General features: G+C 32.4%; 1 protein-coding gene across 1 annotated transcript in view; it reads right to left on the bottom strand.

Moving 5' to 3' along the window:
- Positions 1-25,220, bottom strand: part of LOC108915307 (disintegrin and metalloproteinase domain-containing protein 11) — a gene marked incomplete at its 5' end in the record, with an annotated part of 192,688 nt that overhangs the window by 113,908 nt on the left and 53,560 nt on the right. The window contains 2 exons of the mRNA XM_018721299.1: positions 2,917-3,374; positions 8,066-8,381. Coding sequence (XP_018576815.1) covers positions 2,917-3,374; positions 8,066-8,381 — 774 coding nt within the window. The remainder of the gene's footprint in view (positions 1-2,916; positions 3,375-8,065; positions 8,382-25,220) is intronic.

Here is a 25,220-nt window from a genome sequence, read left to right as displayed (position 1 = left end):
TAATAATAATAATAATAATAAATGTCTTTATTCGCATTATTATTTGTACAATTAAAAAAAAATTAATTAAATAGTGGCGGCGTTCGATTCCTCGCTCTTCCACGCAACCACATAAAGAAAAGAAAAATAATTACAAAAAATTTACAAAGAACATTAGAAATATAAAAATAATATTTCATCAAATATATATTATAATTTTTTTATTGACTCTTTGTGTGCCTATAGATTATAATAAGATGATAAACGCAGACAAAAATAGTATGATAAACCATAAAAAAGAAAGAAAATTTAAAAAACTGGACAGAGGGACAGAAGTAATTAATTAAAAACAGATTATACTATATATGTGCACACCTATAAATCTCTTCGTGATACGAGGAGCTGCTTCATCTGCCTACGGAACGACAAAATACTTGGTGCTCCTTTTATATTGTTAGGGAATTTGTTAAAAATCTTCGCAGCGTTATACGAAAAATAACCTTGAAATTGAGCAGATTTGTGTTTTGGAACCAAGTACAGGTGTCGGTATCGGGTGGAACGGTTGTGTAGTTCACTGCCTTTTACTAGTTTGTTGCACAGATAAACAGGAGATTTAAATGTTTCAGTTTTATAAACTATGCAAGACAAATGTAGCTCATACCTTTCTTTTAAATATAACCATCTGGATTCCAAAAACTTATGAGTCAAATTTTCTTAAGCCAAAGCAATATCTGATGCAACTGTTCTGTATTTTCTACAGGGTATATTTATCTGATTCTAATAGACAAGGCCAAAAAACACTATCACAGTAATGTAGTAGAGATAAAATTAGCGAATCACATAACTTTAGTTTCACATCAGTACTGAGTGAATCTTTATGAATATTAAGCAGTTTTAATTTCCCGTACGATTTTTGTACTAAATAGTTTACATGCTTTTGAAATCTTAAATTAACATCCAAATATACTCCAAGGTTTTTGCATTCTTCTTTGGGCTTAATTACTTCACCATTAACAGAAATTCGAAAGTCAGGATGCAGGGTTACTAGTTCCCTATTTTTTCCGAATACTAGCAATTCCGTTTTGGCTTCATTCAAAATAAGTTTATGAGCAGTACATAGTCGTGAAAATTTACGCGTCTAAATTTATTTCATCAATGACTATATTAATATTACTATATGGAAATGAATAATATACCTGTGTATCATCAGCATACGGATGAATTTTGCAACTAGATAGGTATGTAGAAAAGTCTGCAGTGTAGACTGAAAATAATAAAAGGCCCAATACACTACCCTGAGGAACTCCTTTATTTGTGGCCCTGAAATCTGAAGATTTACACAACACCTTTTGACGCCTGTTGCATAAATAATTTTTAAAAAATAATTGAGGAATATCTCCAAGATCGAAATATTTAAGTTTTTTAAGCAAAATGTTATGATCCAACGTATCAAAGGCCTTGCTTAAATCTAAAAGAATCAAGCAAGTACTAAGATGTTTGTCATTTGATCGAAGTATATTGTCTGTGACATCTAAAAGGGCTGTAGTTGTGCTATGATTAGCCTTAAATCCCGATTGATGCAATGGTATAATATGATTTGCAGTAAAATAGGAATTAAGTTGCTCACATACGATTTTCTCTAAAACCTTAGAAAGTGTAGGTAATAAACTGATGGGTCTAAAATGAGACAGGCTTGTGGGGTTTGTGATTTTAGGAAGAGGACATATATAAGCGTGTTTCCAAATATCGGGAAATTCTCCTGAAGTGAGACATTTATTTATAATAAATGTGAAATACAAAATTAAATGTGGAAAAAATAAGTCTAAGGTTTTTAAGTTCATTCCGTCTGCACCTGTAGCGTTAGATTTCAATTTTCTTAAAACCAAACTAACTTTCTCAGCATTGCTACATACATGATCATACTTATCTAAAATTTCCACTATATCTGGATCCAATGAAACAGGTACATTAGGTATAGAATCTATAAAAAAAAATCATTTACAACTTGGGGTCTTCGTTACTAATTGACAAATTCTGTTTTTTTAAATTTAAATGTTTAAGTGCAGCCTAAAAATTTTTAGGATCAGTTTTTAATTTATAATTTAAATAAGCCTTTTTTTCTGCTTTGACAGATCTATTTACTAAATTGCGCAGCTCCTTATATTCTTCCCATACCTGTGCAGTTCTGTTTTGTTTATATCGAGTAAAAGCCCTGTTCCTCAGTTTCATCATTTTTTAAAGATTACTTGTCAGCCAAGGAGCTGGAGGTTTAGTGAACCTAGATGTTTTATAAGGTGCATGCTTATCTAACAGAATATTGCAATTATCATTTAAGAAGTTTACCATTTCACTGGGCGTATCGAATGTGTATACATATAGTATCCCACCTTACTGCCATCAAATCTACTAAGAAAATATAATATATGTTGTTGGCCAAATGAACATATAATAGAAATTTTCTACACATTATATACAAATTATTATAATTTTTTACCTTTTACAGAAAACTTTTTTAGGGATGCCTATGAAACTCATTAAAATAAATTTATTGCTAGGCGTTTTTATACATGTTCAATTGACTATAATACTTTTTTTACGTTTAAACTCTAATTCGACTGGAGTATTAAGTTAAGGTAGAGAAAGTCTCTCTTTTCTCGGTCACTGCAAAGTAATCAGCAGATAAACATCACATCCTGAATGAAATGATAGGTTTAACCAATATCTCAAACTGTCTCTTAAATAATCCAAATTTTCGATATATCGAATTTTCTGCTTGTAATACTCCGGTTCATACACTCCTATTTATAATCACGGTTTGCGAATTTTATTCTCGTACCGCCACGCCTAGTTTAACTAATGAGCAATAAATCATAATTAAATGAGTAATTATCACGAGTGCTAGTCTGTGTATTTACTGCAACTCAAACGCAAACATACCTCCAGTTCATTAGGCTTATTCAGCAGGCATATTCCATTCCCCGTCCTTAATCTATCAATATAATCCGATCTGCTACACTCGGAGAACTTGTAAGGCTGCACATTGTCCAGCCCGACAATCGCCTGGGCCATGATGCAGCCGTGCCAGTCCCTGCAAAAGCACTCTTCCCTGCCGTCGTCGTGCCCCATCCCGATATTGTGTCCGATCATATGAGCCATTGTCCCGGCCAGTAAGTGAGGCTCGTACGTGTTAATATCCACGCTAATCCCCACGGATTTCGCAGTGCATACGGTGGCCGGGACGGCCATTCCGGCTTCGCCTCCCACAAAAACCTCCCCGGTAAGGAGCTGGGTCGTGTCCTTGTCGATTTTGAACAGCTTCCTCGCCGAGTAATCGTTGAAGTTGGAGAGGGCTTTGCCGATGTCTTCGTTGCGGTCTATCTGGGCCTGGTTTCCCCCTGAAAAGAAATTGAAAGGAAAATATGTTAAGAAAATGCTTCATTTAGAATACGTGAAGAATTAAAATGCTTCTTCTAGTCCTGAGCGTGAACGATCGACTGAAGTCGATCGAATTAAATTATTTAGTAGGTATTTATGATACTTCTCTACACGTTTCAATAAACTGGCTAAATTTAAGGTTACTACATAACGAGCGTTCAAATAAAAACGTGGTCGAAGTTGGCTCTGACACATTGGACGTAGGGCGTAGCTTATAGCGACCAACTTAACCTCATTTCTCAACGAGCTGTATAGCAGCTGTCAGTTTCAATAACAAAGCGGCGATATAGCGCTTTGACAGATGACGTTTAAGTTCATTTGCTATACGCTACGCCCTACGTCCAAATTTTCAGAACCAACTTGACCACGTTTTTATTTGAACGGTCGTTATAATTAATACTGGATCCATTGAATGAATATTGAGTCACTAAAATACGCAAAATTGGCCAACAAGTCAGAACCAGTTCTATTCTTCCCAATTTTTTGAAAAATTTAGTAAACACAACAATTTTTATATTTCTTGTGAAGGAAAAACAATTTCATGCTCAAGGACCCCCCAGAATCCTTATGGGAATTGGCTCCCGGTTAAATTGGCTGAATTTTTAGTATGTTATAGTATTCATGGTCCTGATCAAAAGTCCTCATGGGCACAAGCGTCCAAAACCTCTAAATTTCGAGTTATCAGCCTCAGAAAGGTGCTGGGTGAACGTTTTTGGACTTTTATGAATTTTGCAAGTTCCACATTCTCTAACGTACTTAACGGTATAGGCTCGCGGTTAACAAGGCTGATTTGACAGTATGTTAAAGTGCTCTTCATCCTGATCAAGAACTCTCATCCGCGCAAACCCCCGCAACCATCAATTGCGAGTCATGGAACCTCTGAATGATGATGTGTATTCATGATGAAGAGTACTTTAACATACTGTCAAATCAGCCGAGTTGACCGCGAGCCTATCCCGTTAAGTACGTTAGAGAATGTGGAACTTGCAAAATCCATAAAAGTCCAAAAACGTCCACCCAGCACCTCTCTGAGGCTCATAACTCGAAATTTAGAGGTTTTGGACGCTTGTGCCTATGAGGACTTTTGATCAGGACCATGAGTACTGTAACATACTAAAAATTCAGCCAATTTAACCGGGAGCCAATTCCCATAAGGATTCTGGGGGGTCCTTTATTGAAATGTTGGACGTAGTGCAGGACGTGTTATTTTTTGCATTCCATTGGATAAAGTAACTAATGATATGCCAAAGGATCTTCTAAAAAGTCTTAAAGTTGAACAATTTTTGTAGAGCATATCGTCTATTGGTAAGTAATTAGTTTATTCTTTTAACTTGTGTTACTTTTAAACGACATTTGAATAAATATTAGCATTTTCGAACACAATATTTAAACAGCTACAACTGTTATCAGCGCTTTCGCTCTGCGGCGCGCGGCATCTTTGATATCAAAGGTACATATGGCTGTTGCAGCAGGATGGCTTTAAATTTGTTTAAACCTTCATGTCAATTTTTTTTTTCAATTTACAACGTAATATTTTAGACTATCACTTAAAAGTTGCTTATTTTTTTGCCCCTCTTTTCAAGGAAAGCACTTATTTCAGAAACACCCTGTATACTTTAACTCTGTTTTAAATTTATTAACTAGATTCACGTGATGTCCTAGTGACTTCCAACGTAATATCGTTTTTCGAAAAAGTACCGATTAAAGAAAAATTGGAACAATTTTAATGAACGGTCATTGCAGAAGACAAGACCGTGAATTTATTAGGCTCAGCAAAAGTTTGCACCACATGGATCTTCTTCTCCTTTAAAGAGATCAGTTTAACGAACAAACTGAAGGAGCATCTATGCTTTCAGTCTTATTCTCAGCTCTGGCAAATATCTATACGTGTTGATTCAGATATGAATCAATGGAATACATCCGGATATCAGCTCCACCATGGAAGAGATGGAAATGAAAGTAAATGGTACCCTGCCGTTCCTACATGTCCTTGCCCCTAGGGCACATCGTTTACAGAAAGCCAACCTACACGAATAGGTACTTGAATGCTGAGTCTCATTAGCACCTAGCCCAGACGCAAGGTATACATATAATTTGCTCTCAGAGGAACATGAAACGAGCCAACAGGAGGAAACACAAGGAAAAGGAGGAATATCTGGCAATGACTTGTCTTATATACAAGGATGTACTGACAAGATAGGCGTATCTTAAGGAAACACAATATTAATCCCATGTGTAACTTTCCAAGAAAAAAAGAAACAGCATTTCCCAAGACGAGTTACAAGAACGATCTTCTTCAAGGCTCTGGTGTATGCAACATCTTGTGTACATGCGGAAAGGTTAGTACAAAGGGAAGTCATGTAGCGAGGTTAAAAGAACAAGTGTCATTTAATAATAATAACGTAGAAAAATAAGAAGTTGCATATATTACATTAGAATAAATACGGAGTAGATACAGTATATGAGGTAGACCTAACTATAGCAGAAATTTGGTGAGAGAGAATGAAAACAAACGGTGGTCACGTTCCTACAGAGATTCAATAGAAATCCAGAAGACTCGAAATAATTTCAGTTAAAATGAGGGGTTAGAATTACATGAAATTTGGAACAATACAGATCAATGTCTACAAACAGTACTCCCAAAGCCGTGGTTCAGTACAAACGTAAAATATAAATACTAATCAGAGTACTGTTTTAGAATTTCTTCTGAAGATAAGAGCGATATGGCCCTTTAAACTTCTAATCCGATGATGTGGTAATCAACCCGAAAATTGTTCAAGCATCAACAACTGCCAAGGCAGCAAACTGAGATATTTTTACTAATTTTTGACGCAACTAATTCATCAAGAAATCAACCAAGTTACACTGGTAACATGTAATGCATAAATTCCCTATCTTCAATAAATTTGTTAAAAAATTGAAGACATTAGAGCTGCTTAGGATACATATACGTTCTATATTATGATTTATAAATAATTAATTTATAATAGACCTGTTGAGTAACTGGATACATATTCGCTTGTTTCTAAATTTTTCTAAATAAATTTATGTAAATAAATAAATCCTCGATTTTCTGTATCTTAATGAAAAGAAGTCTACATTGATCTTCAAAGTTTTTAAGACATGACAAACGAAAAACAAATATTTTTAATAATCTAATAGAAATACAGGAACGTATCAAAAGTTTATTAATTTTTTTTATTTAAAAAAATGCAGTGCAATGTTTGAAGGACATTTGAATACGTCATGGTACGTCTCAAAGAAAAAATATGGAAGGTGACGATATAAAAAATATTTAGAAGATTTTTAGAAAAAGAACTAAAGAGTGTCTAGAGTCTAAGATAAGTACAAACTTAAGATATTAAAAAAAGCAACTGTTTTAAATTGAAGTCAATATTTTATTTCCTCCTAAAAACCCACTAGACCGGAAACTCTAGGATAAGTAAACCACACCAGGAATTGAAAAAGAAAGGTTTTGATAGAAAAAAATTTTTAGATTTACAAAACGGTGTTCTGTACTGTAATGACTCATTTTATTATTCTAAATTTCATTTTCTTTTATTTAATTAGTAAAAATATTTTGGTTTTCTTTTTTGAGACACCATGTCTTTAATACCATTGAAAACCTCTTGGATCCAGAATAACAAGAATTGGAGACTCTATTATTGTACTTGTTAAAGAATACATTCGTGCGTTAAGAAAAAAATGAAAAAACAAAAAATGAAAATACTGATACATATATGAAAAACAATTTTGGACACTCTGTATGAAAATAATTAAGCATTAAGGCAAAAGGCTTCAATTGGAAAAGAGGCTGTTTCATAAAAAAGAAAACACTTTTATGTGCCACACAACTTTGTAACTGTGAATATACACTGTGTCTACTTAAGTTGGAACCACATGGAAATTTTTTTTTAATTGGTTTTATGAAAAAAATTTAATCTTCATAAAAAGTTTTGCATGGTCTAAAATCTAAAATGCAGCCTTCAGTTATCAAAACTTCCCAGTCATATAAGAGGTATATCAGAAATTATGAATTTTGCTCAAGAGTAAAGTACCTTTATTTTTGACAACTTTTTTTCATAAAACCAATAATAAAAAAGTTTTCCAAATGGTTCCAACTTAAGTAGACACACTGTACATCATTAATTTTAAGACGTGCCCTTTTTAGCCTCAATGATTTTTCCAAGACGAATATATTTTCTGATGAAGGAGAAGACTATGACAGAAGAAAAAACACTAGATGGACACATTGTACAATCTATGTGTTTAACCTGTATAATCTCAACCAAAACGGGCCAGCCTGTATACCCATTACCCTTACAGCTTGAAACTTTATAAAATTTAAATAAACGTTATCTATCCAAACATAATTGTTTGAAATTTACTATTAATATTTGAATTGCTAACTAACAAATTTAATGCCACTGCGAATTTTGTATAAACAAATAGTCAATTAATAAATTAAAAAGTGTTTATAATTATAAAATTATTTTTTATATTAAATTACCCAATATTTACTGTTATTGAAAAATACTTTAATATTATATTCCTGTAGCAATTTGCACGAGAGTAATGTTTTAATATTCATGTTGTACAAAATGTTCGTAATGAATAAAGTTCGCTGTTGAAGTTTATATAGAAGACTTACCCTGCCAAGTTTCGATATAAACTACGGATACCCTGGTATTCAAAGTTCTAAAATATAAATCTGCGATATTGGCAACTTGTATCGAATCATGAACGACGTCTATCCGCGTGCTGCCGTTCCTCTTCTCGAACATGGCCTTATCTATCACCAGGGCGGTTTCAATGTATTTCGTTGCTTCCCTAACATCCCTCTTAATTTTGAGGTTGGTATGGGGAAGGAAGCCCGAGTGCGTGTTGAGCCTCCACTCCATGCTGCCGGAATTTGCACATCCCTTATTTGCTTTCGTCCTAGCTTCGAATATCACATGTGGATGTTTCTGCTAAAGAATAGGAAAGCTGTGCAGTCACATATAGTCCATAAGAGGTCAATAAACAGAGATTGCAAACATTTTATGAAGCGGAGGGGACTAAGTGCTTGCTATAACATCTTTTTCTAATTTTGTTTCGTTTCAGATGAAGACATTTTTCTGAAACGTAGAGGGTGCATGCTAAAGAATGAACCAAATTTCCCTACTTGGAGAAGATCATATAAAAATTATTCGAGGGATGTTTCGTTTCCAAAAGACATATTGTTGAAATTAACAAAATAAACTTCAATACTAAAAAATATACATTTCGGTAAGTCCAGTGGCGTGCGTGGAGTTTGATATTAATGACACGTCACTGACTAAAAAAATAAAGATATCATCTCTCAAATTAATAAAATTAATTCGTTAAATAGCACAACATACAGGGTATATCACGAAGAGGGCCCAGCAGGATTATCTCAAAAAGCATTCAGAATTAAAATCTGAAAATTTGTATTCAGAGGTTTATCAAAAAGATCTATTCAATGAAAATAGTGTCAACTTCCTGCACCTCCAGTTATACCGGAAGTCATCATCAACTCTGTTATTTCAAATGGAATATTATGTGTATTTATGCATTTTTTAATTCCAAGGCAAATTCTAGATTATTTTCATATAAAGTCCTATGGGCGAAAATGTGACAGTTTTCAAGTTATTATTAATTTTCGAAAAAAAATGAGTGAGTGAGAGTAAGTGATTTTCGAAAACTGAATAACTCCGACATTTAGCTTTATTTATTAATGAAATTTGACATGGATAATTTAAAAACAATGGAATTCAACCAGTTTAAGTCATATATGCAAAAATTCATACAGAGTGTTTAACAACGTGTGACCAATATTGTGACGAAATGCAAAAATATACAGAGTGTTCCATGTGAAATAACAGAGTTGATAATGACTTCCGGCATAACCGGAAGTGCGAGAAAGTTGACACTATTTTCATTGAATAGATCTTTTTGATAAACCCTTATACAGGGTGATTCACAACTTATCCAAAAAAATTTGGGAATAGATGCGGCATGAGAAATGGAGTCAATATCGTAAAAAAAATTTTCGTAAAATCCTTATAGTTTCCGAGAAAAAATTATTGAAATTATAGTACATTCAACGATTACATAGCTGGACAACTGTAGTCTCTAGCGTCATTTGCAATGCGCGTGGAGAGCCACGTGGCCTCAGCGACTCCGAATACTGAAATCGTATTTTGCAATCGTCGTTGCAACAGTATTTACCTGTTATCTGTTGTGTTTACAATATTTTTTTAGTAGTTAGTGTCAAAAATGGGTAGTTAGTGTCAAAAATGGTTTGCGTGTACTCGGAGTTGATGGATATCGTTTTAATTTATGGTGAAGCATTTGTGTTATGGTGAANAATATTTTTTTAGTAGTTAGTGTCAAAAATGGGTAGTTAGTGTCAAAAATGGTTTGCGTGTACTCGGAGTTGATGGATATCGTTTTAATTTATGGTGAAGCATTTGTGTTATGGTGAAGCAAGACAACATTTGTGTTAGTTCGTAGTAACTGAGTACGATGGACCCAAATGTGTTTACACGTTGGTGGATTTTGAACAATTGTTGTAAAATCGGGTATGTCAAACGATTTTATTATTTAAAAACACAAATTAATTGTATTAATTAATAAAGGCAAAAGCAGTTGAATTTGCCGATATAAAATAGGTGCGATAAAATTCTATTTACATTTTTTTTTCCTTGCGAAAGTTTTTGCCCGTTTTTATCACACCGCCATACTGGCCGCATTGTGCGAGGTCATGTTTTACAGTGGACCAGTTTCCAGTGCCTTACAGAAGTGTATTTTTAAATCATTTTCGAACTGCCCTTTTTGATTTTTTCTTTACAAAATTGTACATCCAGAATTTTTTTTTTTGGATAAGTTCTGAATCACCCTGTATACAAATTTCAGATTTCAATTTTGAATGCTTTTTGAAATAATCTTACTGATACAACCTGTATATCTTCTATTTGAAATATTAAAAATATTTATGGGAGAAGTGCAAATATAGTTCATGGTCCATAACCGTAAACATATTTATTGCATGTGTTGTCCATAAACAGGTACGTTACTCTTCTACAACAGTTGTGTTATATTACTATAAATTGTTACTCACATTAAATTTATATTAACAATCTAGAGATATGGATTTATCCTCGCTTAATGCCTTGTGATATTTTCTTTACATTAACTTGTTTCGCTCGCTGAGAACGAAAATAATTAAAAAAAATACCGATGTTTTACGTTAAACTTCTTATGAAAAAGACTAATCGTTGACACAAATTTGGAAAAATGTTGTTTTTTACAAAAAGCAAGATATCTAGATTTTTTTATAAATGTAATACATAAATTTTATAATTTTATTTTCATATTTTCTTCTGCATAGATCAATGGTAGTTTTAAAACAACCTAAGGCGTATATTTTTTACCAGTATACTTTCAAATAGAAAAATATTGACGGGCATAATAAGAATAAACATTTTTTACCTTCATTGGATTGACTAAAACAACAGAGTCGTTTTTATAATAAAAAGATTAGCCCTCTTGGAGACGGGAGATATGCAAGAAATATATAGCTTTTTTACGCAATCTATTGTGAGAATTATAGTGTGGAATAGCCAAATGGAATAAATTAAGTATCTCAATGATTGACAACATTTATAAAAAAATCCCGAGACGTTCTGAAATGTTATCCACGAAAAATTTCATCCCTATATTCAACCTCCTTCTAGTTGCAACCCCTAAATTTTTAAATGGGAAGTTGGGGCTTGTGATACCTTATTTGAAAGATTTTTTCATTATCTCTTCAAAGATGCTATAATTTTAATATTTATTGCAAAAAATTGAAGTTATTTTTTTGCTGCCAATTTTTGCAATAAATATAAAAACCATATATTTTTTTAGTAGAGAATGAAAAGACCTTTCAAATGAGGTATCACAAGGCCCTACTACCCATTTAAAACATTAGGGGTTGCAATTGCCACTCGAAGGGGGTTAAATTTAGGGATGAAATTTTTACATTGCAGGACGTCATTTTCGAATCCAAAATAGACGTGTCTGGGAATTTATTATACAGGGTAGGAAAGTACCGATGGTCTATCTGAAGTTACGTGAGAGCGATAAAGTAAGCCATGGAAATCCATGCGATAGAGAAGGATGGCTATAATGAAGGCTTCTCTTAGTCACCGCCCGTTTCGCCATTCCACAAATAAGATCCACTTCTTATTTGTGGAAGGGCGAAATGGGCGTTGACTATTAGACGCCTTCATTATAGCCATCCTTGTCTATCGCATGGATTTCTATGGCTTACTTTATCGCTCTCACGTAACTTCTGATAGACCATCTGTACTTTCCTACACTGTAAATATGCACAATAACTGAAACTAAATTTATTCCATTTGGCTGGTCCACTCTGCACACTAGTTTTGAAAATATTTTGTATACAATATGTACGAACTATGTAATTTATGCAGTATTAATATTAAATCATTTCTATTACAATCTACTTCCCAAGTCCTTTCTTTAAAATGAAAATTCTTTATACAGTTTTCTCCGAACAAATGTATATTAGTGTCACTAAAAATATTTATAGTATGATGATATACGCCGTACACCGTGTTAATTAATTTATTTTTTAAGCAGTCTCTGTGAAAATGATATTTCTGCTTCGTTGTCTCAGAAGCTAACGATACGCGACTTTTTTTTAAACCGCTTTTTAAAAAAATATTTTTTGCATGCTATTACATATTAAATAATATTGGTATGTCGGTAGGCACAGATATTAATTGTTAGTAAAACTAATTGATATTTTAAAATAACTATTTTTACTGTTTTATAAAATATGCATATCTACCTACCTATTACAAAATAAATAAAATTACTTACTAATCTGATAAATTTTAAATATATATTTTTTCTTTTTAATAAAGTGAATTTGTTACTAAACACTGTCTTTAGTTTGTAAATCTGAGTCTCAATGACCTCTGACATTGACCTAGTTTAGGTAACGTATAAATATCAATCCACTTGATGTGACAAAATGGTGCTAGGCCTTTTGCCACATCAATAAACAGTTAACACTAATTCAGGGAAACAAGAATGACCGAATATATATCCATTTCAGTTCATTATACATATTTTAGTTTATCATTTTACAAAGTGTTTGTAATTCGATAGGTAATAATGAACCGACTTTCTAAGTGAAATATTGTTTGTACTGGAATCGAAATAGAATTTGTACAGTGTAGCGCCTTATTAAATTAAAATTAATTTTTATATCAAGATTTAAAGAGGTGTTTAATGAAGTATTAGTAACAGTACGGTGTGGTTATTTATGTGTTCTCATTGTTAAATTTCTATATAATATTATGGAAAAATCTGTATACGAATAAAAAAAGATGAGTTTTGACAATAATGCCGTAGCCTCCAATTGCCATCTGATATATCCAGCAGTGGGGTACTAAAATTACGAAAAACAACAAAAATCAAAAAGTCTAAATTATAATACGCGTTTCTAAAGGCCAAAAGTAGTAGTATCCGTATAAATATGACCTTCTACATAAGAAACAAGCTGCAATTTTATTTCGTCGCATGAATCATGTCTTGATCAGTGGAGTGACTCTCCAGCATATTAAATTGAATGAATTTGAAATAGATAAGTGTAAGTCCATATTTATAATTCTCGGGAAAGAGTGAAGGCTTAATAATCTCACAATCCTTTTATTAAGACGACTAGTTTCGAGGTCTACACTTTGCACCTCATCTTCAGGTCATAACAAGGCTACAAAGTTAATTTTTTGATTATGCTAAAGGTATACAATTTTTAAAAAACTTTTAATAAATAAAACTATATGTGTATACTTACATATCACATTTACAAGGTTCTGTGCAAAATTTGGAAAATTCATCTAAATAACCAGTTTATCAATTGTATACTTAATAATATCTTCCTAACGTTTAATTTTAAAAAACATAAAACATTTACTGTAGACACTGACATTACACAGTTACAAGTACAAAACTTATTATAAAATGAAATTTTATCTGAGAGGAATGAAAGCCAAAATTTTTTATAACATTTTTTCAAAGTTGTTTTTTCAATTTATGGTGTTTTCGTGTATTAAGCCTTCACTCTTTCCCGAGAATTTTAAATTGAATGGTTTACGTTAGATATTTACGTTAATGTAAATATTAACACCCTGTATATCGAAAGCTAAGTAGCTTAGAACAAATGTTTATAACATATTTTTAGTGGGAAAATCATCTATAGAATTTAGTCGATGGAATATCGCAACACTCTATATAAATGTAGGACGTGGGATGTATTTGTTACTATAGCAATTAAAATGTTATCTTTTCCGCTAATGCAATATTTTGCTGAATTTGTGTAAAGCGCATTCTTCAAAATGACTCATAGAAGATGGGAAATCATCAGTGGCAATTAATTGTACCAGCAAACCACTCAGACGACTAGTATTCGTAAATGACAAATAATTGTCAAGTGTTTACTTCGCAGTCGATTCAGTCCAGTTTTACATATTTAAAATAAACTTAAAAAATTTACTACAGTCTGCCACCCGGGCTGCCACCTATAGAAAAAAAAACAGATGTTTATCCAAATAATAGGGCTTTAAAATATGATATGCTTGTGTTTCGTTAAAATATGGAACATTTTTTTGTAGGGGTCATTGTCTGGAAGAAACGGAAAATAATGTAAGGGTGCAAACAGCAACCTTTCGCATACTTTATATGCGGAATATGGCAGATCCCCCTGATATTTATTCAGACGCTGAATTTCTGAAAAGATACTTGTTTAAGTAGGGTTCCCAGTGTCGTAAATTTTATTTAAATAATGTAATGACTGATTTTATACCAAATACACAAATATCATCAAATGGCGAATTTAAAAATATAAAATTAACAGCGCTTTTTACAATATTCGACTTGGATGTATTTTGTTCATATTTAATTTATATTTTTTCAAGGTACTTATGTTTTTTGCATAATCATTCTAATATTTTGCATAATAATAATAAAAGCGGCAATCCCACAAAAGTTTTCAGGATGTCTTTATACGGGGTGTTAAAAAAAGAGTATAAAATATTTCAGCAGGTAATAGTATGTACCAAAATAAGCAGAAAAGTCTTAATAAACATGGGTCCGCAAAGTAACGGTTGCGGAGATATGGACCACTTCAAACATTTTATTTTATTAGGAATAAACCGACAAAGGAAGCTTTTAACAAACATACAAAGTTACAGAAGATGTTCAAAGTACCCTCCGTCCATTTCCCAGCAGGCACGACATCTTCGTCTCAACGATATTCGAACTCTTTCGAAAACACCCTCCTTGGTTTGGATTTCTTGACACTTTTGATTAATCCGTAGTTGCAGCTCTTCCAAGCTATTTACAGGAGTACCATACACTAATGTCTTCAAATATCCCCAAACAAAGAAATCTAGAGGGTTCAGATCAGGGGATCTTGGAGGCCATAAAACAGGTCCGGCCCTTCCTACCCATCTATGTGGAAAAGTTTGGTGTAAATGCTCTCTAACGGCCATGGAAAAATGAGCTGGAGCACCATCATGCTGGAACCACATTTGTTGCCTCTAATTCAAAGGAATGTCTTCCAAAAACTCATACAGTGTCTTCTGCAGAAAGTTGAGGTAATCAGCGCCTGTTAATCGGTTTAGTAAAACAACAGGACCTAGAAACCTGTCATCTACAATACCCATCCAAATGTTTAATGAAAAACGTGCCTGATGTCCAGATTCTATTAGAGCATGAGGATTTTCGTCGGCCCAAATATGCGTATTGTGAAAATTAAACACTCCATTTCTTGTGAACCCGGCCTCATCAGTAAAAAGAATATTTGCAAGAAAACGAGGGTCTTCAGCATCATGACGTAGAAACCAGCGGTAAAAAACCAAACGTGCTCGATGATCATTTATTGGATTTAAGGCCTGTACTCGTTGCACATGGTATGGATAAAGCAGTTGCTCGTGAAGGATTCTCCAAACAAGAACACCACTAATTCCTACCTCGGCTGATATTCTCCGCACACTCGTACCTAGATTCTGCTCTACCAGTGCTAGAATTTCTTCTTCTGCTCTAGGAGTGGATAGTCTTCCGGATAAATGGCACTGTTTGCTCAAGGAACCGGTATCACACAATCTTTGGTGAATTCTTCCAAACATGCGTTGTGAAGGAATCTGGCGATTTGGATAAGCGTCAACATAAAGACGTCGCGCTTCGGTGGCGTTCTCATTAGCACGACCATACATGAAATGCATGTCTGTTAATTCTGCGTTAGAGTAACCAGCCATAGCGGAAGAAAACTTGTGCACTGAGAACAACTGTCAAATACGTACTGTTTATTTCACTAAACATCAACCAACTATTATAAGAAAATACACAACGTTTTTGCAAAATAAAAAAAGGGGCTACAAAACATAAAACATTCCATATCTCCGCAACCGTTACTTTGCGGACCTATGTTTATTGTGACTTTTCTGCTTATTTTGGTTCATACTATTACCTCCTTAAATATTTTACACCCTTTTTTTAACACCCTGTATACCTACTTTAATCTTTAGTATTGTCAAGGGTAATATTTCGCCAAACCAACATGGTTTTATTCCGAAACGATCTGCTATATCCAATCTAGTTCAGTTTACTCAGTGTACAGCTTATAACAAGGACAATAAAAGACAAGTTGATGTGGTGTATACAGATTCTTCGGAGGACTTCTAAAAAGTCAATTATTATGCTATACTTCTTAATAAGTTATCTTATTCTTCTCAATAAATCCTATCTTTCTCAATGTGAATTATATGTTTCATAGAACGGATTTAAATCTTACAATTTTGTAGTGACACTAGAGTAGGTACCTCAAGAATCAAATTTAGGGCCACTTTTTATTTTATTTAATAACGATTTATCTGTCTCCAACATCTAATTTCTATGTTTTGCTGACGACTTGATGCTATTTTTGAACACGCATCTAATTTGGACGATTGTTTAATATTACAAGAACTAATAAGAACTAATAATAGATAAGTGTAAGGTTTGCTCATTTACTACTGAACAGAACCGCTAATATTTAACTAAAGTCTTGATGATGTATTACTGGTATACGTTGTGATAATGTTAAGGATCCAGGTGTGATCCATGACAATAGACTGTCCTGCATTGATCATATCAATGTAATTATAAGTACGGCCAATAGAGCTTTGAATTTTATAATCAGAAATCGAAGATCTTTTTTAAGAACGTTACCGCATTGAAATGTCTGTTTTACTCACTAGTTTGTCTTAAATTAGAATACTGCAGTCTTGTATGATAATTTTGTTACAAGATATACTAACAAATTTGAAAGAATTCAACGTCGTTTTAATAAATTTTTAAACTTTCCAAAAAACTTAATCATGGGGCCAAATTATGATAATTGGGACAAATATACTTTAGTCCAAAGTTGTTTCAATTTAACTAAATGAAGAAAAACATTCACTGAATTTGTATAACTGTGTCTACCAGTGGCAGAGATACCGAAAGACACCCACGTTAAGAAACTCATACTTTTGACTTCACTGAGTATTGTGGAAATTTCCTGAGAGAATTTAATCTGTATACAAATCTAAGAGGATTTTTCCTTTGCCGCCATCCTAAGTTTCATTAATCTACGTCACACGTCTTTCAAGATATTTTCATATTTGTGACGTTTTTCAAAAAACTGTTATTTCCAAAGTTCAACTTTGAATTAAGGTACATTTGGTTCAAATATAGGCCTGTTGATAATTTTAAAAGTATCGAATTTTCGATATATCGATATTTTCAAATATATCAATATCGGAATTCGATATATCGAATCTATTTAAAAATAATAATAGATTAGCTGAAAAATGAGTTTTGCGGGATTTTAATTAAGTATATTTATTAAACAAATTAAATAACAAACCAAGTTAAATCGGGGTATTTTCCGTAATTATTAATATAAAAAGATAAAATTATGTGTATTTGCAGTAAGATTATTTTAAAAACACTAGTTTTATGTGTCCAAACATAACCTTTTATTTCTATAGTCTGTACCTATGCCAAATCCATAGATGATGAAATTTAAGTAGTGTCAACACTCTCAATCATTATTTTTCGTTTTAAAAAAATACACAAATAAATAAACGAGCGGAAAAAATATAAAACAGTTGAAATAAAAAAATTTTTGTAAAAAATACAGAAAATTAAAACTTATTTTAAAAAGTATCGATATCGATCCAAAAAAATAAATATCGTTCATAAATAGGTATCAATATTTCTAATAAGTAATATCGATATTTCAATTTTTTGTCAACAGCCCTACACAAATATCATGTTTGAGGCATGTTTATGTTTCTTCTTTTAGGTACATATCGTATACAAGGTGACTCATTAACAATGGGAAAGTCGAAAGCTGAAGATACTACACGTGAAATGGTGACCATTGGCGCAAACATGCCTTATTCGAAAGTTGATAGTTTCGGAAATACAGGGTGTTGAAAGTTAAAATTTTAAATCGTTTTTTTGCGATTATTCTGAAAATATGTAGGTTAGGAACTTGAAAATTTGTGAAACTATATTTTTTTAGGCGACGAATAAGATGCGTGTTGTAATTTCAGCATTGCTCATAGAGGGCGCCACTTACGACCAATTTTACCGAAAATTTAGTTAATAACTTTTTACCCTGTATGTCTAACATGAAACTTGATTCAAAACCTGAAAGAGCAATCATTTTTCCATTAATTGTGTATTCTTGTTTCATTTCGGTATCTCGATCCGTTTTCGAGAAAAATCGATTTAACGAACACTATGTTTTGATAATACGAGAAATTAAAAGCGAAACAAACCAAGTGTTTCTTCGTGTTATTACAACAATTAACAATAAAACAAATGAAATTCGTAATAATGATTTAAAGTCAGTGTTCGAAGAATCCACCGTTGACATTTACACACTTTACACAACGTTTTCTGAGAGATCTTCGAGTTTGAAACAACATATTGGGATTGCGTTTGACTTCGTTGGCAGCGATTTGTATTCTTTGCCACAACTCTTCACACGAACCAATAGATTCTTCCAAATAGAAAAATGAAGAGGATTGAAGTCCGGACTTCTGGGTGGCCAAGTAAAAATGCTTCCACGGCTTGAAGAAGTTCCACTTTATTTAAGAAGAGACATGTGGTTCATGCACGACGGAGCTCCACCGCATTTTTCTTGGCCAGTGCGTGCATATTTAGATGCAGTTTTTCCAAATCGCTGGATTGGCCATGTAAGCATTTTTGCTTGGCCATCCAGAAGTCCGGACTTCAATCCTCTTGATTTTTCTATTTGGTCTCGAATGAAAGATATAGTTTACAAAGAATCTATTGGCTCGTGTGAAGAGTTGTGGCAAAGAATACAAATCGCTGCCAACGAAGTCAGACGCAATCCCAATATGTTGTTTCAAACTCGAAGATCTCTCAGAAAACGTGTAAAGTGTATCAGTGTCAACGGTGGATTCTTCGAACAATTACTTTAAATCATAATTACGTATTTTATTTGTTTTATTGTTAATTGTTGTAATAACACGAAGAAACACTTGGTTTGTTTCGCTTTTAATTTCTCATATTATCAAAATATAGTGTTCGTTAAATCGATTTTTCTCGAAAACGGATCGAGATACCCAAATGAAACAAGAATAAATAATTAATGGAAAAATGATTGCTCTTTCAGGTTTTGAATCAAGTTTCATGTTAGACATACAGGGTAATAAGTTATTAATTAAATTTTCGGTAAAATTGGTCGTAAGTGGCGCCCTCTATGAGTAATGCTGAAATTACAACACGCATCTTATTCGTCGCCTAAAAAAATAAATTTTCAAAATTTTCAAGTTCCTAACCTACCTATTTTCAGAATAATCGCAAAAAACGATTAAAAATTTTAACATTCAACACCCTGTATTTCCGAAACTATCAACTTTCGGATAAGGCATGTTTGCGCCAATGGTCACCATTCCACAAGTAGTATCTTCAGCTATCGATTTTCCCATTGTTAATGAATCACTTTGTATATTTTAACTTAAATTTTCGTATTTGTCATATCAAATGTTTAAATATTACCTACTCAATAAAAATAATTAAAAATGAAGTACTTATACAGCACATAAATAACATGTTGGGCTAAATAGTTGCGAATTTTACGTAACAAACACGTTTTGCAATATTTAATAAACCACATTGTTTTAATTATTCTTTGATCTCGAAAACAAAGCGTTTCCTGGAACATGCTTGTATGAACGTTTGCAATTAATTTGTGCATTTTAGTTAGGCTTTTCATGACTCATTTTTCTAAACTTTAGAGCGCAGTAATATTTAAAATTTTCATTAATCAAAAAATAATAAATATAACTAGTGAACAATATGAATTTTAATATAAATTTCGCTGAAATTAATGATTGCAAAATCTCTCGGTCCATTTCCTGTCAGATTGTATGTAACAACTAAATTTTACTTTTTCGCATAACCCCATTTAGTTCGCAACTGAAACTGGATTTTATATTCTATTTGACGTAAAGTTTAAGTCATGTGTAGGACTGCTGCCCCCAAGAGATTTTATCGACCAGAAAACAGGAAATGGTGGCAGTACGGAATGACAAATAACGGAAGTAGAACCTTCGCCAAGGATTTTCGCAATGAATTGCATGTAATTTTCTAGCATTTCTGTAATATTCAGATGCTTTGACGGCTCTCACAAAATACATGTAATATATAAACTTACCTCGACGAGGACAGTTATCTGTACAGGATGCCCGGAGACTATGAGCAATAGATTGAGGAATTTAGGAATATAATGATGGACAAATTCGTATGACCCTTTTTGAAAACTCAGTATCAACGCAGTGATATAACCTCAAAATTACTACTACACCTTCATACTGAATTCTCAATCTGGTCACGTAAAATGTATTATTTTACCCTGGCAATATTTCAATTATTTTGTAGAAGTCTTTATTTTGAAGGTATTTTAAATATTTATAAACCTAAACAAATTTACAGACGAAACAAAACATTCTACATTTTCTATAATCGGTCTCACTTCATTTTATTTGGTACATCTAGTTCTACAGATAGAGCCTTCAGTTTTCAAAAATGCATGAAGAATATAGTTGGAGTATCTTGATTATTTTAGTTTCTCACATTCTCGTGTATTATCCCCATTATTATATTTAGAATTGCCTGCAATTGGATAACCTTAACAAAGTTCGTAATTGATGAGAAATTCCCTTTTTAATATCTTCCTGGGTCCAGAAGAAGGATCATTACTATGCTCATTTTCTTTTCTCTTATTGCTTTGTTATTAATATTACTATGATGATCTCATATCGTTACCTACACCAATTTCGCCTTAGACGGTTTTCTCTCATCGTCATGATTTAAATAATATGCTTATTTTTCTTCCATTTACATATCATTTTAACTATATTTATTTTGTTTTATTGATGTATTTAAGACAAGATTTCCTAGGCTTACACTATAAAAAAAAATTCACTCAAATTTCACTCAATTTTACTCAATAATTTTACATGGCCTGAAAAAAACCCTGATACACGGCTAGCTAAAGTAAACCGGTTTGGTAGGCTAAAGCCAGAAGATCTGTTCAAATATCGCTTATCTTTATTTATATATAACCTTTCCGCACCCCTGCTATATCCTCACTATAGCTGAACGAAATATTAAATTTCGTAATATACAGGGCGTCCCGAAATTCATGCAACAAAATTTGGTCACAGATTCTTAAGACAAATTCAGGGGACCTGTATTTTTTATTTTTGTCAAGTTGTCCCCTCTTTCGGAGTTACAGCCCCCTGAAGTCCGTCCCTAAGAATAATCTTTTTTTTTAATATCTCAGAACCCTGTTGTACGAGAATGACTAAATTTGGTACACAGGGGTTTTATGACATGTGGAATCTGATGATGCTACGTTTTTTGGCGGGGAACCCCCTTAAGACAATTTTCATGGGCTCCCTTGTCTTTGGAGCCAAACAAATTTAGTCGCATATTTAAATTTCTTAAAAATTATCAGTCCACTAGAAAGCCATTAAATTTATAAACTTTAGAAAACGCAAAGTTTTCGAGAAAAAGTGTCAAAATGTGATTGAATGCATATCGTGATTCGCCATTTTCCTAAAAACATTGCATTTTACGAAAAAAATATCGAGAGACAAAAAAGTTTCTAAATTTAATGGCTTTCTAGCTAACTAATAATTTTAAAAAAAAACAAATTTTTCTGGTTCCAAAGACAAGGGGGCCCACGAAAAAGTGTCTTAAGGGGGTTTCTCGCCAAAAAGCGTAGTACTGTGAGATTCCACATGTCATAAAACCCCTGTGTACCAAATTTAGTGATTCTCGTACAACATGGTTTTGAGATATAAAATAGACTTCTTAGGGGCAGACTTCACGGGGCTGTAACTCCAAAAGAGCGGGCCAGTTGGCAAAAAGAAAAAAATACGGGTCCCCTAAATTTGTCTTAAGAATCTATGACCAAATTTTGTTGCATGAATCTCGGGACACCCTGTATTGTGTCCAAATCAAAATTTTATTCACCTCCACCAGAATAATAACTTAAATTCATTGTTATAAAGAATAGTGAAGATTCAAATTTATGTCTTTGGTTATGAGTAGATAATAATTTCACAGTTGGTTGATCGGCTTTTGGCACACATGTTGGTACTTGGATGGACCGTCTTTTCCGTAAATTCCAATTTCCATAGTTTTTTTTGCAATAATAATGCGCAATTTTCGTTTTTTTCCGCGTTATGCCTTTATTTTACAGTTAAGAAATTGGTGAAATATGACTTTAGGTATCTTATATTGTAGGTAATTTAATTACTTACAATATAAATATATTATATAATTTTCTTCCTTGGACACTCCTTGTTTTATTTTTAATTTTTCGGGAGCTGCGTCTCCACGCTGCATATTTTGTAAAATCCAAGCCGTAACCAATCAATAATTTCTTTGTTTTTCTCCACGTTCCTGATTATTCTGTCCTTTGCTTAAGGTCTACGCACAGAAATTTTCAGTCTTTGGATGTCCTTTTCAAACACATTTTTAACAAATGTCCTTTTACTTTTATTTACAATTCTATAAATAATTTAATAAAATATTCTTTATTTTACATATTTTTAGATAATCTCTGGGCATTCTTACAAAGCCACCTATAGCCTTGACATTTGTGAAATTTATTATAAAATTTGACATTTGATGAAAAATTTTTATGTTATGGTTTATGTTGGATTGAGATATCTTCTTTAAGTTTACTCGTCTTCCAGCGATATGTATACCCGATTAATTTATAGACTTTAAGCTTTCATTTGATATAAGTTACTCTAGGTTTAAATTCGTTTTTCTTTATGTACTGATTACTAACAAGTGACGATGTCATGCATTTTTTTGAAAATTTATTCTGTACCTACTTATAAAATTATGAATAAAATTAAAATATTATTATTTTTATACTATGTAATATCATTGTTTGGTACTAGTTTTATATCCAGAATTTCCATATTAACAATTTTATACCAATTTGGTATTGCTATAATAATAATTAAAAATTTTATACGTAGTTCGGTCAGGCAAAATTTTCATCTGAGTTTCTACATTAACATTTCAAATTCGTTACAATATTTCTATAAAACTTTCTATAAAATTCATATAAAAATTTGCATTCTTCTAAAAATTTCCTTATTTACATCAGAAACAAATAGCATTTTCCATATATTCGCAGAAATATCTACAATCATTGAAACAATTGTTCATAACTACATTTGTATATATTTTATGCAATGCTAATAATTTTATAACTTTGGGTGAAAGTCTGACTGGTCTTGTTATCCACACCTAAAATATTCCAATAAACAAAGCGAACGTAACAAACGTCTATTTCCCTTTATCACGTAATTTGGGTTACTATAAAATTATAAAAGTTGGTCGGAGTTTTGCGGCTGGCAAAGGCCCACGATGCCCTGGAAGAGCAGTCGACGCTTTCAAGTAGTTGGAATTAACGAGCTAATCCGGTTTTAATGGGTACACTGGCGTGTTTCTAATCAGAGGATTGGGCAGACTCGGTTTATTTTCCGCACAAAACACTTTGTGGGCCACATGCTTCATTGATCCTGTCATTTCTCTAAAAAAGAATTTTCCATCAAAAGGACCTCAATTTTATTTTAAGCAAATTTAATACCGGACGGATTACATTTCAAACGCAACATCTTGTACTGCGATTTACCAGCCAACAGATTTGGAAGATCGCCTATTTACCAGTAAAACAATAATATCTTAAATTTAAGTCCCATATGTTCTCATAATAGAGAGACAGATATTTATTTGACTGCTATCACATTACAAATATTATGTTTGTAGAGAGTCAGAAGTTAAGAAGGGTAAATACGTAGCGATACTTATAAAAATAAATATACATATACACGTAATGAGGAAAATATACTCAAAAATCCATTAGTAAGTATGTACCCATAAACAAAGTGCTTTTACATAGATGTGAAAAAATAACAAATACAAATTAGAAAGGTTATACGAAAAACGTGATTATGTCCCATAGTGATTATGAACCAAAAAAATGTTCTATAATGTGTAAAACCATACTTATTATTAACGATTGCTCATTATTTATTACATGTTAAAATATATATATATTGTTATGATCGTATGTGTGTATGGTTTTATATGTTAGCGCCAAATTAAATTTTATTAGTTTTGATATTAATTTTGATTAGATTGGTGTATTGTGTTTTGTCTATCTTTGCCCTATCTAGCTCTAGACTCTATCTCCGTAGTCGGTTCTATGTTCTATCAAGAAACCACACCAAGCACAGCTACAAAAACAAAAGGTTTAGTAATAAATGTATTTATTATAAATTTTTTATATATGTCAAAATTTGTCACTCTACCCTCTTAAACACACTAGTAAATATATTTTGAAGTATTTTACAATGTTGATAAAGCCTTATACAAGAAGTTATATTACTAATCTCATTAACTTAAATTTCATGCAATACTGGTTGCATATCTTAATACACTGTAGTAATAACTTCTTGTTTAATACTTATTAATTTTCTCTACTATTAATATTTAATTCTACAAAGACTTGGCCAGTTTTAAATAGATATGAAGTGATTAGATAAATTTACTTAATAGTGAATTGGTGATTTACTAAACGTTTTATATTAATTTTTGTTTTCTGTATTATATATCGTATACGATTTTGTTTTATTATAAGAGGTACCTTTTTATACTTATAATCGTTAAAGATGTGTTGATTAACTTCTCTCCTTTACTTTGTTATCTCGATTCTCTCCTATGCCAATGATATGCGGTTTACTTCCTGTTCTCTTGACTCTCCTACTGGTCTATGAACTCTGCTACTGTTGTTCTGCGTTCTTTATCTCTCCCTGGACCTGGTTTGTGGAGGATCCGCTTGTCTCGAATTTCGTAAATACCTTATTTCTCCAATTGATTATTTTAATTCCTTGTTTTCTCCTATTTGAATCTTTTTCCCTTTTCTTGCTTCTTAACTGCTTCTATTTCTCTCGGTTTTCTTTTCTTACTTTTAACAACTGTCGTTTTCAAAATTATTTTGTAACTAATCAATAAATTCCTTCCATTTTCTTACTATCTTGATTTTTCTTTTTTCTCTAAAGGCCTTTCCACATATCTTTGAACATGTCCTTTTTCTCTTATAATTCACTTCACTTCACTTTCTCTTATTCACTTAT

The sequence above is a fragment of the Anoplophora glabripennis genome, unplaced genomic scaffold (genome assembly GCF_000390285.2).
Source record: "Anoplophora glabripennis isolate ALB-LARVAE unplaced genomic scaffold, Agla_2.0 scaffold774, whole genome shotgun sequence".
Classification (NCBI taxonomy): domain Eukaryota; kingdom Metazoa; phylum Arthropoda; class Insecta; order Coleoptera; family Cerambycidae; genus Anoplophora; species Anoplophora glabripennis.
Note: the sequence above shows the minus strand (reverse complement) of the source record. Positions and strands in the feature narration are given on the sequence as shown.